At 39.6% G+C, this 20,412-nt stretch overlaps 1 protein-coding gene across 7 annotated transcripts in view; it reads left to right on the top strand.

The window, feature by feature from the left end:
* Positions 1-20,412, top strand: part of SLC7A2 (solute carrier family 7 member 2) — a 185,534-nt gene that overhangs the window by 134,894 nt on the left and 30,228 nt on the right. For all 7 annotated transcript variants that reach the window (XM_033944290.1, XM_033944272.1, XM_033944241.1 and 4 more), the window contains 3 exons: positions 2,632-2,797; positions 6,879-7,012; positions 10,402-10,624. In XM_033944290.1, coding sequence (XP_033800181.1) covers positions 2,632-2,797; positions 6,879-7,012; positions 10,402-10,624 — 523 coding nt within the window. The remainder of the gene's footprint in view (positions 1-2,631; positions 2,798-6,878; positions 7,013-10,401; positions 10,625-20,412) is intronic.

Raw genomic sequence — 20,412 nt, 5'->3', positions numbered from 1 at the left:
GATAGGCTTAAAAACTATAAATCCCCGGGACCGGATGGCATCCATCCGAGGATAATCAAAGAACTGAAAGGGGCTATAGCTGAACTGCTTCAACTAATTGCCAATCTGTTGATCAAATCAGGAAGGATTCCAGAAGACTGGAAAGTGGTGAATGTTACGCCGATCTTCAAGAAAGGTTCGAGGGGAGATCCGGGAAACTACAGACTGATGAGTCTGACCTCGGTACCAGGAAAGATGGTAGAGGCGCTGATGAAGGACCGCATCATTGACGGACACAATCTGATGAGGACCAGCCAGCACGGCTTCAGCAAAGGAAGATCTTGCTTGATGAACTTGCTGCACTTCTTCGAGGGAGTAAACAGGCAGATAGACAAGGGTGACCCGGTCAACATTGTCTATCTGGATTTTCAGAAGGTGTTTAATAACATCCCGCATGAACGACTACTTAAAAAAAAATTGCGAGCCATGCAGTCGAGGGTGAAATACGTGGATTAAAAACTGGCTGGCAGATAGGAAAGAGAGAGTGGGGGTTAATGGACAATACTCGGACTGGAAAAGCATCACGAGTGGAGTGCCACTGGGTTCGGTGCTTGGACCTGTGCTCTTCAACCTATTTATAAATGACCTGGAAATTGGTACGACCAGTGAGGTGATTAAATTTGCAGACAATATGAAGTTATTCAGAGTAGTGAAGACGCAGAAGGATTGCGAAGACCTGCAACGTGACATAAACACGCTCAAGAAATGGGCTGCAACATGGCAAATGAGGTTTAACGTGGATAAATGTAAGGTGATGCATGTCGGTAACAAAAATCTTATACACGAATACAGGATGTCCAGTGTAGTACTCGGAGAGACCCCCCAGGAAAGAGACTTGGGAGTACTGGTCAACAAGTCAATGAAGCCGTCCGCGCAATGTGTGGCGGCGGCAAAAAGGGTGAACAGAATGCTAGGAATGATTAAGAAGGGGATCACGAACAGATCGGAGAAGGTTATCATGCCGCTGTACCGGGCCATGGTACGCCCCCACCTGGAATACTGTGTCCAGCACTGGTCGCCATACATGAAGAAGGACATATTACTACTTGAAAGGGTCCAGAGAATAGTGACTAAAATGGATAAAGGGCTGGAGGAGTTGCCGTACAGTGAGAGATTAGAGAAACTGGGCCTCTTCTCCCTTGAAAAAAGGAGATTGAGAGGGGATATGATTGAAACATTCAAGATAATGAAGGGAATAGACTTTGTAGATAAAGACAGGTTGTTTACCCTCTCCAAGGTAGAGAGAACGAGAGGACACTCTGTAAAGTTAAAAGGGGATAGATTCTGTACAAACGTAAGGAAATTCTTTTTCACCCAGAGAATGGTAGAAAACTGGAATGCTCTTCTGGAGGCTGTTATAGTGGAAAACACCCTCCAGACATTCAGGACAAAGTTAGACAAGTTCCTGCTGAACCAGAACGTATGCAGGTAAGGCTAGTCTCAGTTAGGGCACTAGTCTTTGACCTAAGGGCCACCGCGGGAGCAGACTGCTGGGCATGATGGACCACTGGTCTGACTAAGCAGCGGCAATTCTTTGAAGCTTCCCTCTGAAGCACACTGAGAAGTCCAGTAAGAAGATCTATAAGAAGTTTATTGAAGAATGTTGGGAAGGAGAAAAGCTAGTGTTTCTTCCTTTGGAAATATAAGGCACTGTGGGAATAGCTCCATTTGTTATGATATGAGAAAGGGGAGATTAAGTAATTCACTGGATCCCAAGTTTCTACTCTTCATGACCAATGGACTCTTGTGGTAGATCATTAGTACAATTCTGCCTAGCCCTGCCTCCATTTGTTGGCCTTACCCCCTACTTGTTGGTAATAATGGGTCCCACTAAGTGAATTGATGGTATATTCAACTGATCATTGAGGCTATATTGCTCACATTCTTATGACTGCTGATGAAGGTTACCCAATGCCTTCTTTGCATTTTTCTTCCCAGAGACCCTTGGAATGATCAGTTGGGAGGTCTATAACTGCTTGTTTGATACTTTTGTGTGGAGTTGGTTCCATCAATTTGTGCTTGTGACCTTTTCAGGATACTGGGAGGCAGAAGGCTCATTACCAACGTTCCTATTTAAGGAAGTGACTTAATTTGGAAATTTCAATATCAAATATGTCATATGTTTGCTGTCTCAGTCGGCTCTAGTTTCTGGCTACACTCATAATATAATGATACCCATTCATACTGTGTGCCTTAATCTCTTGACTTCTTAATGTTAATAATGCATATATGGTTTAAGCCAGATATTCAGATATGCCTCCCATATATTTTTTTTTCTTGTACCAGCTTTCAGTATTTTTTTATCCCATATAAATACTTTTTTTATCAGTAATGTCTAATATATCTTATGAATCATTTATGCCTTGCTGTTCCATTCCTCTGTATGCTATTTAGTATGTTTAGAATTCATTATATGATTATAAAAAGTTTAGCATACGTAGATCAATTGTAAAAGCCTGTATTGTGATTTATTACTGCATGAAGAGTCTGTAATTAAAATTTTCATTTTGAAGAGATTGGTTATTGCTATATTTGTATTCTTTATTGAAAGTGCAAACAATACTTTTAATGACTTTTACTTTTATTCTGTAGGTCTTTTATCCTTTGGAGTAAAGGAGTCAGCTTGGGTGAACAAAGTCTTCACAGCCATCAATATCTTGGTTCTTCTCTTTGTCATGATTTCTGGTTTTGTGAAGGGCAATATTGAAAACTGGAAAATAAGTGAAGAAGTTCTCAAAAATTATTCTGCCCAAATAGAGTAATGGACATTTTTGTGCTTATGAATGCTAAATATTTTGTTTTCTATGTGCTTTTAGTCACATTGGAAGGGGGATGGATGTTCCTAGGACTTAGAGTGGAGAACAGTACAATTAGAATGAATTTTTATATCTGCACACTTTGTTTTACAGCCATATTGCCAGGTACATTGTGAACTTTGTAAATAGATAAGGTGTGATCCTATCGCTCTTTTTCAGATTGAAAATTAGTCTTATACCTGTATTTTGAAGGGTTTGAAGCACTTATTTTGTACCTGGGACAATGGAAGGTTAAGGAACTTGCCTAAAGTCAGAAGGAGCTGCTGTTGGAATTGAACCGAGTTTCCCCAGTTTTCAGGCTACTGCTGTAGTCATAAGGCTACTCCTCTACTCCAAAAAAAGCCCCATGGGTATTAGAGTTTTTTTGTCACCTGTTTTTGCTCCAATCAACAAAGAGAAGTTCATAAGCTACTATTAAGATGGCTTGGGAAAATCCACTGCTTATTCCTAGGATAAGCAGTATAAAATCTGCTTAGCTCCTTGGAATCTTGCCAGGTACTTGTGACCTGGGTTGACCACTTTTGGAAACAGGATATTGGGCTTGATGGACCTTTGGTCTGTCCCAGTATGGCAACTCTTTTGTTCTTATCTTCTGCTTAAAGACACATTCATAATGGGGAGGTATAAAACCTATGATATTTTATTTAACTCCTCATTTTATAGTGCTGGCTATGATGGTAAGAGTTCCAACACTGAGCATTGGAGCTGTTACTGCCATGACCGGCGCTAAAAAATGCACTATGGTTTTGTAGAAAGGGGGGGGTTATTATTTATTAAGATTTATTAACCACCTTTTTGAAGAGATTCATCCAAATTGGTGTACAGCAGGTATAATTCAACATAAAACTTAACAATTTTGTTGACAGCATAACAATAGTAAAAAGACCAAATACAGTATAAACATAAATACAATGAATGAGGTAGAGTTAAAATCACTAAATTGAAATTTAATAATAGGACTACTATGAAGCTGTTTTATGTTTAAATATTTTTTATTAAAAGTTTGCAATAAAGTGCCAGCAAATAATACAAAACAAACAACAAAATTCTCAAGTATGTGCACAAAACACACCATTTGGGATAAACAGATGGGATGCTAAACTCTAGATAAGTTGTTTATACAGTTAAACAATATATAAGAAAATGATTTAGTTAGTATGTGTGATAAGCTAGTCCTGGTGCAGAATGAGTATATATAGAATTGGATCCTTACTGGTCTCATAAGAGTTGCCATATTGGAACAGACTGAAGGTCCATCAAACCCAGTATCCTGTTTTCCAACAGTGGCCAACCCAGGTGTTTGCAAGGTTTATTAGACTCTCTGATGTGTTCTATAAGATATGTTAGGACATATTTCAGTACCAGTCACTTAGCAAACAGATTAGCTTTTTGATTAGTTTGAAGTTTGCCACCCTTTGTGGTTTTTTTGTTTTTTATTTTGCCAAATTATTTTTAAACATCAATTTTGAATAAATAACATGTTCAAATATCAGAGAAATAACCTTAACCGTATTGTATATTATTGTACTTTCCCAATAAGAATTCTGAGTTATGTATAACTCTGAATTAAAGTAAAGGACCTAAACCAAAACCCTCTACCATTTTAAAATAAATCTGTATTCAAATACTCATTACTAGAATGGCATGTTAAATCCTGGGATTCTTTACATCTCTAATGGGTGTCCTTATTCTTTACAACCTGATACTTTCTGCTGTGTTTTGCAGGGAATAAAGAGTGCTGGTACACTGTGTATCTCATCCCTGTAAGGCAGAGGTCTCAAAGTCCCTCCTTGAGGGCCACAATCCAGTCAGCTTTTCAGGCTTTCCCCAATGAATATGCATGGGATCTATGTGCATGCACTGCTTTCAATGCATATTCATTGGGGAAATCCTGAAAATCCGACTGGTTTGTGGTCCTCAAGGTGGGACTTTGAGATCCCTGCTGTAAGACATTTAGTACTCTCCTGCTATACTGTCTAGGCAAATTGAATGAAACAGTATGGTTGCTGTGTCACTCCAGCAAGATGCATAAGTCGCCACACAAGTTGTAGGTGATGTGTGGCTGTTCTGAGGGAGCATTACACAGATTCCACATACAGGCAGCAGATCCAAGCACAGCACTTCTGTGGTCTAGCTAGCATTATTCTGGCTGTCCTCCCACCAGAATTCTCAATGAAGATCAGGTAAGGATCCTGAACAGAACTTCTGAAAATTGCAAGTGTTGCTTTTCTATTGGACTAACTTGCTAAATTTGCAACAGATCTCAAAGATTTGTCATAAGTGTATCAGTTCAGTGAAAAAGGTATCACTTGTATTACAATTTACTATATTGATTGACTTTTTAAAATTTGGTCAAACAGTTCATGAAGTTTTTACAGTTTTAGTGTCTATGGTGGCCCATTTTTAGTTCGTTTTAGTGCCCAAGATCCTGTTTTATACTTCAGTAGTAAGGCCCAAATTCTCTATAGTGCACCATAAATTTGGAGGCGGTGTCCTACCACCACCTGACTTAATTGTTTTAATTGGCGATAAACAACGTAATCGACCGCATTGTTTAAAACCAATTAAATCTAATTTTAAAAATGTAGGCGCTTACAAGTGCCTACAAACGACCATCCAACTGCTATCCATAGTGGCACCTACGTCTGAAGTAGGCGTGGTTTATGCTGGAAGTGGATGTAGGTGCTGGTAAGCACCACTACGGAAGCGATTCTCAGTGAAAATAGGTGCCAGAAATGTAGGCCTGTAATACCCTGGCCTACATTTCTGGTGCCTACTTTCGATGTGGCTGCAATTTTCTAAATGAAACCATCGCGTGATTGACAAGCGATCGGCTTCACTTTTCTAAGTGGCTACCGCTAACGGCACTGCTTAGAGAATATGGCCCTTAATGCAGAATTGGCCCAATTCTAACAGGACTATCGGGTCAAGTTGCATGCTTTCCTCCAGTTTAAATTTTGCATGTCGGTTGACTTGATTTATTTGGATCTTGAGTTTCTATAAGGCATCCTTCAGGTGCAATGTTTCTATTGGGCCTGCAAAGTATTCTGGATTATGCTTACTCTTCCCAGGACTGCATTCTCCCTATAAACTATGATTTTGAGGTCAATCTATTGCAGAGAGTTTTAACTTGCACTTCAGAATATGTTTACCTGTTGCATTTGGGATGAGGAAACAGTGGTTAGGTGGCATAAAAGAAAGAGGCAGGTAGATGAGAGCACTGTGGTCTAAATTCTGTATAAGGCATCCAAAAAAACTATAAGCTGCGCTTAAGTTTAAGCATGGTTTATAGAACAGCGGAATGACAACAAAATTTAGGCAGAGTCATTGGCACCAATGAAAATGTGGTGCAAATGCCTGCACTTAAATTTAGGCCCAGATGCCCTTATTCTATAATTACATGATGCGTGTAACTTAAAGTAATGCCCCCAATCTGCTCATAACCTGTCTATTTCTCCGTCCCCATTTTTGAACTCGTGCATAAAATTTAGGTGTAGATCGCACAGCATGTAACCCTTAATGAATTCTAATTAATAGGAGGGGAATGTGGCCTAGTGGTAAGAGCTGCTGCCTCAGCTGAGGTTGTTCCATCCCAGTCTGCTCCTTGTGACTCTGGGCAAGTCACTTCACTCACCATTGCCTCAGGTACCAAAGTTGGATTGTGGCCTTGCCAGGACAGATAGGGCAAATATCTAAGAGTACCGACGTATTGTAAACCGCTTTGGGTGAATCTCTTCATGAAAAGGCGGTTAATAAATCCCAAATAAATAAATAATGCCAGTAATTGCTTATTAAAATGCCAGTTATCAGCACTAATTAGCTTTTACATTTAAATTGCGCTTGCAATTTTTTTTGCACTTTTTATAGAATTAGGGGCAACATGTCTACTAACACCATAGAAATGTTAAGTTGTAGTATGTGTATTTTACTGTACCCCCAGCAAGTAATCAACTATTACAAAATAAATAAATAGTGGTAAATAATTAAAATGACTTCTCTTATGTGTTAACTTTTTGTTTTTAGAAACCATTCTTCTGCGAACATAACAAGCCCATATGGTGTTGGTGGTTTCATGCCGTTTGGATTTGCAGGCACATTGGCTGGTGCTGCAACTTGCTTTTATGCCTTTGTAGGATTTGATTGCATTGCAACAACTGGTAAGGACAATCCAGGGCTTGCAATTCATGGATGTTGAAACCTGTTTTTGATGATGTACAGCAAGAATAAAACTCGACAGAAAAAGAAGTCTTCCTTTGCCCAGCACAGAGCGAAGCAAAAGAAAAGAAAGGCAAAGCCAATGTCACAATAAACAACACAAGGGATTTTATTGAAAGTTCCTTTAGGAAGTCCCAACTAGGATCCTGGTTTTGGCAGAACACTGCCTTCCTCAGGGGCATACCAAACTGATAACAGGATATTACAGTAGTATCTCTCTTTCAGGTAGTCCTGAAAAAGAGTTCTTTGACAAGTTTCTTTAGAAGTTTGGCTATCAGCAATTCTTTCAGTACATTCCTAAAGGTCTTTTTCAAGACTACATGAAATAGAGATACCATTGTAATATCCTGTTATCAGTTTGGTATGCCCCTGAGGAAGGCAGTGTTCTGCCGAAACCAGGATCCGTTGGGACTTTCCTTGTGTTGTATTGTGACATTGGCTTTGCCTTCCTTTTGTTTTGTACAGCAAGAATAAGTCATATTTAAACTTTGTATACATCACATCAAGTGTAGAGGGGATGCAATTAATAAAATGAATTGAACTGAACTGAATTAAATAGATAACTAAATATACTTTTCAAACAAACATACAGTATACTTCTCCTCCAGCAATCACTCTTCTATTGAACGCATCCTTTCTCAAGGAATAGTCAGTCATGGCTGCAGACTTGCATGCAGAGTAAATAAGTAGGAAATTGAAACAGCTGCCTCCAATTTAATTTAATTTAACATAAGCAATCAAGCATTCACACTCAACTTTGTAAATGAATAGACTGGGCACATGTTTCCTGTTTAAAAAGGAAGCACATGTCAGGGATGGAGGTGAGCTGGTGCAGGGAAAGGATGGTCACATGTTCTGTGTCTCTGGGCTGCTGGCTTAAAGATGAAGCAGTGTTCAACTCTCCTGTGAGCCTACAATTATCTCTGAAAGTAAGGCTGCTACTACATATGTGACTCTTGAGGTACCAAGGAAATTAGAGCAGGGAATCATTTTGGAGAAATGAGGGAGTGTAGGCAACCCCAGAGTTCCCTGGGAATATTGAAGGAACTTAGGCTCACTAAATAAGGATTTCGAAAAGAAAGGCTTTTACTTCAAAGCGTCACACAATAATATACTTCATAAAGACAAAAATAAACAATGAGGTAATTAAATGTTTTTTGATATCAGAAACTCAAATATTTTGTTTCTGTGACTATTTTATGTATTAGAATTTAACTGATGCCTTTTATTTGGTAACTCATGCCAACTTAAATTAAGATATAGAGGTATTTCCCTGCTTGGTAACAGAATCTTATCACATACAGTTGCCTGTATAGCTCATCTATAATAATAATATGCTAAGCGCGCATGCGCACTCTCGCTGCGTGTTCCCTGAGATCTGATCTGTCAGGATGTGCCAGCGAGAGTGCGCATGCGCGCTTACTATGTCACCAGGACTCCAGCCGATACTGCAGCCAGCCGCCGATCACCTCCACAAGCCCACTCCGCTCCTCCGGTCTCCCCGGGCCCCGTCTGTAGCCCAATGCAGAGGCCAAAATTGCCTCCAGCATGCTGCTCTCCCGAGTGTCTGGTCCTATGCGGGACCTCAAGCGCAGTGGCCATACTGAGGGGTAGCCCAATCCTCAGCTAGGGGTGGCCTAAAGTGCCCGTCTGGCCATTCCTCAACCCAGACCCGGCTGGAAGTTTCAGTCTCTGCCTAAAACCCTTAGTGCCGTGCCTCCGCATGCGCACTTTAATACAGGCGTGTGGAAAGCTTGAAAAAAACAGGCAGCAGCCGCGACCAATAGAAGGCCAACTAGGAGCGTCGCGTAGAGCACACTGTCCAATGGCAGCCGAGAATGGATGAGGCCCAACTCCAAATGCTCCGCTGCGCCATGGGCTGAAAACTAAACCGAGACAGTACAATTTAACCCCAGGCAGTGCAGAGAAGCAGGCATTTGAAGGCCAGGTAGGAGAGACAGAGTACGCGGATGGGGTGGAGATGAAGAGTCAAGTGCATGAAAAGATGCTGGAATAGGTGTGGACTTGGCAGGATTTTTGAGAGGGAGAGGATATAAAAACAATGAAAGTAGATGGTGACCATGGATGGAAGGGAGGACATAAATTGTGACAGCAGTGGAAATGAGAGAAAGGAAGAAGTGGTGGACCATAGATAGAGGGAAGGGAAGAGATATTGCCCATGGAGAGGAGGGGAGATGGAAAGAGGTAGTGCAGGGAAGTGGGGGGGGGGGAGAAATGCTGATGATGCACATGGGGTGGGGGGAGGAAAATGCTACTGCACAGGGAAATGTAGGGGAAGGGAATGCTGCTGTGGCTGCTGCACAGGGAAGTGGGGGTAGAGAAATGCTGCTTCTGCATAGGGGGCAGGGAGAGAGACAGAGAAAGAAAGACAGACACACAGCGAGAGGGAGAAAGAAAGAAAGACAGCGGAAGGGAGAAAGAAAGAAAGGAAGAAAGAAAGAAAGGAAGAAAGACACATGGGCAGGGAGAGAGACAGAAAGACAGACAGACAAAGGGCCAGGGAGAGAGACAGACAGAAAGAAAGACAGCGGGAGGGAGAGAGACAGAAAGACAGACAGACATATATTCTAGCACCCGTTAATGTAATGGGCTAAAATATATATATTTATTTTTTATTTTTTTTGCAAGAGATGAAACTTATGTATTTATTGATAACTTCACATCAAATAAAACTCCCAAACTTCACCTGGCTGTGACTGATAAAATTAATTGCCTAAGATTAAAGGTATTAAGATTAAAGGTGGTGTGTGTGTTTCCAATCTGTATACTTTGGAGGAAAGGCGGGAGATAATTATCAGGCTCATAACAAAAAAACATAGATTTCCAAAAAGCATCCTAAATTGGCACTTGGACGTTCTAATATTCAAAACTGTCTTTCTCTACGGCTAGTGAGGTGTTCTAGCCTCTCTACAGCCAGAACATGAGATGGGTATGGTGGACGCATGTTTTGGGCAGGCTTTGAGTGGTCTCAAAGGTAAGTTAGACATGGACGTCTTGCAGCGATAAACATTTTGCAAGACATCCTGGACAGAACTTAAATGTTTGGAACTAGATTTGTTTTAGAAGGGTCTAAGTGTCACAAAGGTGCTCAAACAGACCAGATGACCACTGCATCAAGGTAAGACACCCCCCCCACACACACACACACACATTCCCCTATTGCTCACTGACCCCCTTCCACCACACAAAAATGAGAACAAAATGTCTCTAAAACAGCAGCATCTGGTATGGGGAAGACTAGTACATTATAATAATCTTATTGAATAGAAAGTTCAGAGACTTATACCAGATTGACATTTTATTTTTCCAGGTGAAGAGGTCAAGAACCCACAGAAGGCCATACCTATTGGAATTGTGACATGCTTGCTTGTTTGCTTTATGGCTTATTTTGGGGTTTCTGCAGCTTTAACCCTTATGATGCCATATTACCGTCTTGATGCAAGAAGTCCTCTTCCTGTAGCTTTTGAATATGTAGGATGGGGACCAGCAAAGTACGTTGTAGCAGTTGGATCTTTATGTGCTCTTTCAACAAGGTAAGCATAAGAAACAAATGTTTGTCAATGGCACAACACTATCATAACTATATAATTTTGTTAATATAATTATTAGTTTGTAGGTACTATACACTTGGGGAATTAAAGGAGTCTGTTCAGAAAAGATCCACACACAGTAGTGCACAAAAATTAGCAGACGTGACTTGGAGTGTATGTATCAAAACACCAAAAATCAAATGTCAGTAAATGACCTAATACCACAAAAATATTGGCCATCTGTTTGAGTTATACTCAGCTCAACACTGAAACCCAGCCTGACTCTGAAATTCACTCCACCCTGTAGCCAAGGGAGAAAAATACTTAAAGTGCCTAAGGAAGCTGCGCTTTAGAACATTCTTACCCTGCTTCTGATTTTTGAGCTATCATTAGTCAGAAAAAGCTCTCTCAATTTCCACTGCATTACTGAAATTTCAATTATTCTGTATGTTCAACAATAAATACTTTTATAATAAATGTTCAACTTAGCTTTGGACAGGTTGCTATGTCTTCAACTTAGCTTCGGTGTATGTATAACAGATTACCCAATTGCTTCGGTTCAGTTTATCAAATATAAAATAAAGTTAAATCAAAGTGGTTTAAGAAAAGTAAAAATCAAGGGAAGGGTTATACTCTCAAATACATGAGACAAAAAAATTAACAGTACAGGAATTACAGAAACAAAAAGAGGAGCAGGAGAGGTTACAATATGCGTTGAGGATTATAAAGGGGAAGAAAGTGACAAGGGGGAGGTGATAAAGGAAATAATTCCAGTGGAGAGGAGCTAGACCAGAAAAAGCAAAGACGCATAGGACAAAGGAAGCTTAGATTCAAAAGCCAGTAAGAAATAATAAGCTTTTAATTGAGATTTTCATTGCTTAGTCCTGTTATAGAGAGGAGAATTCCAGAGAGAGAGTTTCAGCCATGACTGAAAAACAGGAATTTTATGTATATAACGCTTACCTGAAGGGAAGGGACTGTTAATAGACTTTGCTGGGAAGAATGAAGCACCCTCTGGGGGAAATAGTGAACCAAGAGGCTAGCCAGGAAAGAAGGAAAACCTGTAAGGGAATGTGTTAATACGTACATTCCCTTTCAAAGTTACAATGTAGAATATAACTGTTCCCAATTGGTAAATGGTGCCCAAAGTTAACTAAGATAGTATTCTGTAGAGCACACTCTGCACAGAGTGCCCTTTACAATATAGTAATAGCAACCTAATATTTGGCTAAAGTAATAGACCAGTACTTCAAACATGTCCAATCAATATACATTGTCAATTGCTAGACCCCTGTGTAGGCCTGTAGGTGGTGTTAGCAGCGACTAACTTAGGAGCGGGTATGTTCCTCTGGAACCAGGAAACCTTTTCAGAGAGATTTCGGCTAGGCATAAGCCTAGTGTAACTGATACAAGTGTGTCACCTTAAGAAAAAGCACAACACTCACTATTAGTTCTGAAACTTTTATTCTGACTTCTTAGCCTCTAGTCAGGATAGCCAATTTCTCATAGAAATGAAAATCAGAAAAATAAAACATGGAAAAAAAACCCCCCTGTTTTCTTCTGTCAGTTCTTTCATAAAGCATAGATCGTTTACATGGCATCTGGACTTCAATCTCAAATAGCTCAGTCCTCTTCACCAGGGCCTTATCACTCTAGGAATCTTAGGGCTCCTTTTACAAAGGTGCGCTAGCGTTTTTAGTGATTAGCGCGTGCTAGCTGAAAAATTACCACCTGCTTAAAAGGAGGCGCTAGCGGCTAACGTGTACTAAAGCCTTTAGTCTAGTATACCACAAACTTCCCTATGTGAAAAGGCAAACAGAAAAATCACAGCATACAAGAAAAACCCACTACTTTAGGCACATCTCAAAATGGCTGTCTGCCTTGCAGGAGGTGAGTGAAGCTCATGCTGGGCAATTACAAGTCCTAGCTTTTTACAGGTATGCCGCGAACCCAGAACACTCAGTAGTAATTCTCTGTACTAGATGTTACATCAATTCACTGACCTGTGGTACTGGTTTCTCACCTTTTGTGAGTTCTCAGCATGGCTGGGCAAAAATAGTAGCAAACACAAAAATAAATATAATATCCATGTTAAACGCAGTCCTTTTATCTTTCTCCCCAAGGCTCCTAGCTGAACCTTGCAGCCACTTATTTGTCAGTCTCTCAGAGAGGGAAAAAACAACTTCTCTCTCTCCCAAATCTCTGCCACCTCAGCAAAACTAACTTCACAAAAAACCCAAAACAAAACACAGCAGTTCTTAATTCAATTCCTCTCACAGTGCTATGGACCCACCTCCATGCTCTCTTGAAGCTCCGTGAGCACAACTGGCTTCTCTAGTGTGTCCATTTCCTCCACTCCAGCTGGCTCATCAGTGGTTTGGAGCAATGGCTGCTCTCCCTCTTCAGCCATTTCTACTTCACTGACACACCATTCTTCAGTGGCCTGCTCCACTCCTCAAGTTCCTGCCTCCTTTTCTGCTTCAGGGTTCCCTCCTTCAGACTCTCAGCACCATGCCCATAACTCCTGGGAAGAGAGATGGGACTTAGCTTTCTAGAGTTCAGAGTATGGCTTTTCCTATGTTTTCTGCTTTCAGGCTGCCTTAAAGAGACAGGTTTCTTTTTAAACACTGCAAACTTGTCAAGCTTTTTAACAGGATTATTCTGGTAAGAAAGTTCCTGACTGTCATTTCTGGCCCAGACCTTATCCTGCTGCCCCTCACTCTCAGAGGAGTAGGCAGCTGTGTCATGGTCTCTGGTGTAAACTTGGTCAGCTCTTCTGACCTGGGGACATGTGGTTCTTCCAAATCCCTCTGGGACACATCCAGGATTGGTCTAGGGTTTGTCACAACATATAATTTGATCAATATATAAATATTTTACAATTTTTTCATTGTATCTTCAGACAGCTTGTAAGAGTACGTATATTACTCTTGCTGGAACCAGCCCTTATCCTAATCGATCCTTATGAAACATATATATTTCAAGTTTTGTTTTTAATCACTTTTTCATAAGCTTATTTGAGCACTTATCTTTTTTTCCTTCAAAAATGATCAATATTAATTCATTCACTCCTCCCAATGTGAATCAAAATTGTACATTCTTCATCAGGGTCGGGATACTCCAAAATGGCATGTTATCTACAAAAATAAACACCTTATAAGAGCTCCTCTTCTCTGTATAATATAAGTAGTAATATTTGGCACAAGCATTGGCGTAACAAATTTTTCAACATCTAATAGTTTTACTATTAGTATAAAGCGCTTCATTAAGTGAGGTGATTCAACCTTGGCATCTCTTTTGCCGTTGCAACTAAAGAAATCAGCTGATTTGACAGGTGCTTTTAAAATTCACATTTGTCCAATAGGAATCAATTAAATCAAGGACATTCAATCTATCTACTCATTTAACCCTGCAGGAGCCAATGTATTCAAATAAAAGATCCATCACTGTTCTTTCCAATTTAGTATTTTTTTTTTTTATATTGGCCAAATATAATATTAGGTTGTTATCATAATTTCTTAGCATAAGATGGCGCAAGCACAGGCTACTAAGCATATTTACAGCTTCTCAGATCAACAGAGGTGTCAATTGATAAAAACACTCTGTGTTAGTAACAGCAGTATTGGATAGAATTGGAAAATCAAGAGAAACAGTTGATATGAGTGGAACTTCATGCTAATACATTGGCGCAATATAAGAACATAAGAATAGCCTTACTGGATCAGACCAATGGTCCATCTAGCCCAGTATCCCATCTTCATGGAGGCCAATCCAAGTCGCTAATACCTGGCAGAAACCTAAATAGTAGTAACATTCCATGCCACCGATGTAGGGCAAGCAGTGGCTTCCGCCATGTCTTTCTCAATAACAGACTATGGACTTTTCCTCCAGTAACTTGTCCAAACCTTTTTTAAAACCAGCTACATTAACCGCTCTTACCACATTCTATGGTAACATATTCCAGAGCTTAACTATTCTCTGAGAGAAAAAATATTTCCTCATATTGGTTTTAAAACTATTATTCTGTAATTTCATTGAGTGTCTCCTAGTCTTTGTAAATCTTGATACAGTAAAAAAAATTGATCTACTTGTACCCGTTCTACACCACTCAGGATTTTGTATCTCCCCTCAGCCATCTCTTTTCCAAGCTGAAGAGCTCAAACCTCTTTAGTCTTTCCTCATACGAGAGGAGTTCCATTCCTTTTATCATCTTGATCACCCTTCTCTGAACCTTTTCTAGTGCTGTAATATATTTTTTGAGATAAGGAGACCAGAACTGAATGCAATACTCAAGGTGAGGTTGCACTATTGAGCGATACAGAGGCATTATAACATTCTTAGTCTTGTTTACCATCCCTTTCTAATAATTCCTAGCATCTTGTTGATTTTCTTGGGCGGAAGGTTTCAGCTTATTGTCCACGATGACACCCAGATCTTTTTCTTGAGTGCTGAACTCCAAGGTATGGACCCTAGCATCCGGTAACTATGATTTGGATTATTCTTCCCAATGTGAATCATTTTGCATTTGTCCACATTAAATTTCATAAGAACATAAGAATTGCCGCTGCTGGGTCATATATATATATATCTATCAGAATGGTTTCAAAAAGTAGTTCTTGGATATTTTTTTCATCTGGACCTCATCTCAAGAAAATTTAGATAAATTTATATTGGTTAAACACAATTGATTCATATATTAAATTTACAGCAACGATTGATAGAATCAGGATAAATTTTTTGGATTTACATATTTTCAAAATTGACAATGTTCTAGCTCCCACACTATATCATAAAGCTACTTCAGGAATAGTTTGCTACAATTTCATAGTTTTCATCCTTACCGTCTGAGGCAAAGCCAATTTTTAAGACTTCAAAGAATCTCTTTTTCACTTGAGGAATAGAAATCAAATTCAGGCAAGGGCATTTAAAAATAGAATTTTGTGTTGAGGGTTCCCCCCCAAAAAAAAAAATTAGTGCAAGCAAGCTACATTTGTGCAAAGGAATCTTCTAGTATCAACAGGATAAGAACTAACCAGATTTGATTTTTGTGCAAAACTTTATCCCCCTCCCACGCCAAATTAATCATATTTTGAATCATTGTTATATAGCACGCTTGGCAAGTACTGATTTTCTGGAAAAACCTACAGTATGTTCTCGTATCAAAGAATGAAGAATATAGGAGAACTATTGACTACTCATTCCAGATTGGCTCAATGGATGAAGCCAAAATAGTTATCACAGTACATGTGGACACTGTCAGTGGTGTCCTTTAGCAATGACAGGGGCAAGCTGGGTACATCCACAGATGGACAAAACAATTTATGCAATGGATTTCATAAATTGTGATACTACTCATCTTATATACTTGATTCAGTGCCCATGCCTGAAATTATATGTGGGATGTACAATTCACAAGATGTACAGACACAAGAGAAGTTCACATTCCAACTTCGTTTCCCCCCCAGTGAGAGGTTGCAAACTGAAAAAACACCATGAATTCCTTCTCTCACACCAAGCAGCATCATGGGGTAAAGACCTAGAACAATTACTTTCGCCCTCTACTTACGGGGAATTTAGGAAACGTCTAAAAACACACCTGTTCCTAAAACATCTTGACAACTGATCCACTTATCTCTTTCCCCTCAATAGCGACCTACTGTCCTTTTGATCACTTTTCTCCTCAACAATGAATTTCCTGTCTAATTACCTCTCTTTCTTCTTCCCCTCTTGAAGTCAGTCAATTTGTACCTTTGCTTAATCTTTTGTAAACCGCATAGAACTTCACGGTATTGCGGTATATAAGCTGTTATTATTATTATTATTATGTACAATTAATTCCATCAAAGTTAGTTTTAACTGAACATAAATCCAGTGATACAGCACCTTTAGTAAATCATTGGTTACAATAAGGTCATTCATTGAGAGATATTAAATGGTGTATTATCGACACTGTGCATGTTGGATGGAAGGGTAGTTATAAAGAAAAATTACTGAATTGGAAAGACAGCGCTGGATTTTTTTATTTTAATATATTGGCTCCTGCAGGGTTAAATGAGGAGATAGATTGGATGTTCATGATTTAGTTGATTTCCATTGGACAAATTTGACTGCTGTCAATTTTAAAAGAACGTGCTGAATCATCTGATTTCTTTAGTTCCTCCGGGAGACTGTTCCACCATCTACCACCCTTTCTGTAAAATAGTATTTCCTTAGATTACTCCGGAGCCTATCACCTCTTAACTTCATCCTATGCCCTCTCATTGCAGACTTTCGGCTTTGACTTTTCTCAGTAGATACAGCATGTATTCTTTGTTGCTAGTGATAAGCGTTGTACCATCTGAATAGCGCAGGTTGTTTATATTTCGGCCACCAACTTTGAAACCGACACTCTCTTCTTCCAAATTTGCTTTTCTGAAGATGGTTATAGAATTTTATAATCTATGCATGCAAATGTGCATTCTGCCTATGTGAACACCCACCTACAAAATATGTACCATCAAGTATTGACATATACTTACAAAATAGCACACAATGGAAAACCACTCATTACACACAGATTAGTCCAAATGTTCATAAACTACTAGAATACTGGTATGTTTGCATGCAGTTGTCACTTAAATCTCTAACAAAGTTTTTTGGGGTACTGTAATATAATGTTTACAGAGTTTCCAGTGAATGAGACTCTATACCTTATTGTGCCTTTCTGTATAGATATTTTCTAGCATCAGAACTTTGTAGCCAACTATGAGATGAGTAATTGTTTCCCGATCTTTCTTATAGAATTTACATATACTTGTTTCTCAGTTTTTCTTATGCTCATTTGCCCAGTTTTTCATATGCTCTTCATAATCCACTGCAAAAACACGCTGGTGTTTCTCTGCAGAGTATTTGAAAGTTAACCTTTGAGTCTCACTAGACACTGGTGCATTTTTTCCCCTTAGTGTCTGATATGAGCAAGGTTTTTCCTCACTCATCTATTGTCCACCATACTGATCGCTCCTTCTGTAGCTAAGAGGAATTCTGCTATTCTTCTGGGTTGGCTCAGCACTGTTAAACTACACATTTCTTGGTTGGATCTTACAGCAACTCCTTTATACTCTTCAGCTTGGAAAAGAGAAGGCTGAGGGGAGATATGATTGAAGTCTACAAAATCCTGAGTGGAGTAGAACCGGTACAAGTGGATCGATTTTTCACTCTATCAAAAATTACAAAGACTAGGGGACACTCGAAATTTCACGGAAATATTTTTAAAACCAATAGGAGGAAATATTTTTTCACTCGGAGAATAGTTAAGCTCTGGAATACATTGCCAGAGATTGTGGTAAAAGCAGATAGCGTAGCTGGTTTTAAGAGAGGTTTGGACAAATTCCTGGAGGAAAAGTCTATCAACATCTTTTTGACTCTTGATTTGGACTGGCAGAACTTTTTTGGTCATGAAGAATTGGCTGACTTCCATTGTGCACTTTGACGCTTTATTTCAGGATCATATTGGTACACCCGTGTTTCATCACCAGTGATAACACGGCCCAAAACATTGTCTGCTTCTCCAAAAGGTTTTGGCAAACTTCATAGAAACATAGAGTATGACGGCAGAAAAGGGCCGTCGGCCCAACAAGTCTACCTACTCGAAGAACCCTCCCTCAACAAGAACCCTCCCTCTAAGAATTTCCTGGAGCGAACCCACTCCAAGAACCCTTCCTCAACAAGAACCCTCTTTTTAAGCATTTCCCCGGAGCGAAACTACATGTTTATCCCATCGTCCCTTGAAGTCGAGTGCGTTACTGGCCTCAGCTACCTGACATGGAAGACCATTCCATTGATCAACCACTCTTTCGGTGAAGAAGTATTTCCTGATGTCACCATGAAATCTCCCACCCTTGAGTTTGAGCGGATGCCCTCTGGTTGCCGTCGGACCCGTAAGGAAGAACATATCTTCCTCCACCTCAATACAGCCCGTAAGATATTTGAATGTCTTTATCATGTCACCCCTTTCTCTGTGTTCTTCGAGAGAATATAACTGCAGCCTGCTTAGACATTCTTCATATGGGAGATTCTTAAGTCCTGAGACCATCTTAGTGGCTATACGCTGAACCGACTCCATTCTCTTCACATCTTTTTGATAATGTGGCCTCCAAAACTGAATACAGTACTCCAGATGAGGTCTCACCATCGACCTGTACAACGGCATTATGACTTCAGGCTTATGGCTGATAAAACTTCGACTCTCCTTTGCTTTTGTTCATTGCTGAGCTCCTTCAGGACCAATTTTGCACATACCTTTCTAATGCCAAGATTTTCAGTCAAGATTTTCCTGTTTCTCTATTGATGTTTACTTGGTGTGCTGTGCTTCTCACAGTCAGCTGACAATTTTGACACACAATTCGATTAATTTTTTTGCAATGTTATTGTCAGTTCTGCTCGTTACTGGCATCTCTGACCTTTCTTCCTCAGTGATGCTTTCTCTCCCCTCAGAAAAATGTTTAATCCATTTGTACATTGCCATTTTCTTCATGGCATTATCCCCATAAACTTGGACTAACATGTCCCTGATTTCACTTCCATTCTTGCCAAGTTTAACAAGAAATTTAATGTTTGTTCATTGCTCTAATTCAAGCTTGGACATTCTCGTGATGGCACAGAAAAACATGCAACAACAATAAGGAATGTCACTCAGCAAGACACTGCCATATGTCAACATGAACGCAGTTGTAAGACACTGATGTACCAAGGTTATGAATCCTTACTGAATTGTTTGTACAGTTCTGCTGACATAAGCACATGGAGGCAAGTTCTTGAACTTAATTGTCTGTCTTCACATTCCATGTATTAAAAAAGGAGAAAGGAAGATCAAATGGCAGCCTGCGTGGTTAACTCAGAAAATAGTTAAGCTCTGGAGCGCGTTGCCAGAGGTTGTGGTAAGAGCGGATAGAGTAGCTGGTTTTAAGAAAGGTTTGGACAATTTCCTGGAGGAAAAGTCCATAGTCTATTATTAAGAAAGACATAGGGGAAGCCACTGCTTACCCTGGATTAGTAGCATGGAATGTTGCTACTCTTTGGGTTTTGGCCAGGTACTAGTGACCTGGATTGGCCACCGTGAGGACAGACTACTGGGCTTGATGGACCATTGCTCTGACCCAGTAAGGCTATTCTTATGTTCTTATGTGAAGGAAGCTATTAGAGATTAAAAAAAAAAAAAATCCTTCAGAAAGTGGAAGAAGGATCTAACTGAAAATAAATGTAAACATCAGAAGGAATGGCAAGTCAAATGCAAGGTGCTAATAAGGAAGGCAAAGCAAAATCACACAGCAAAAACCTTTTTAGGTATATTAAAAGCATGAAACCAGGAAAAGAATCAGTTGGACTGCTAGACGACCAATGCCATAAATTGTATTCAATTCTGATGAATCAGAGAAACTCATACAAATCTATGCAACAGTGGATGATGTAATAGACCAATTTAACAAATTGAACAGTAGCAAATCACCTGGACCAGATGGTATACATCCCAGAGTACTGATAGAAAAGAAAAATAAACTTGCAGAGCTATTGTTAGTAATTAGTATAAGTTATCCTTAAAATCCAGCATAGTACCAGAAGACTGGAGGGTGGTCACAGTGATATGGATTTTTAAAAAGGGTTGCAGAGGTGATCCAGGAAATTATAGATCAGTGAGTCTGACACCGGTGCTGGGCAAAATGGTAGAGACTATTATAAAGAACAAAATAACAAAGCGTATACGTAAGCATGGATTAATTAAAGAAAGCCAACATGGATTTAGTCAAGAGAAATCT

The sequence above is a fragment of the Geotrypetes seraphini genome, chromosome 1, assembly GCF_902459505.1.
Source record: "Geotrypetes seraphini chromosome 1, aGeoSer1.1, whole genome shotgun sequence".
Classification (NCBI taxonomy): domain Eukaryota; kingdom Metazoa; phylum Chordata; class Amphibia; order Gymnophiona; family Dermophiidae; genus Geotrypetes; species Geotrypetes seraphini.
The sequence above is the reverse complement of the archived record's forward strand: the minus strand, read 5'-3'. Positions and strand labels throughout refer to the sequence as shown.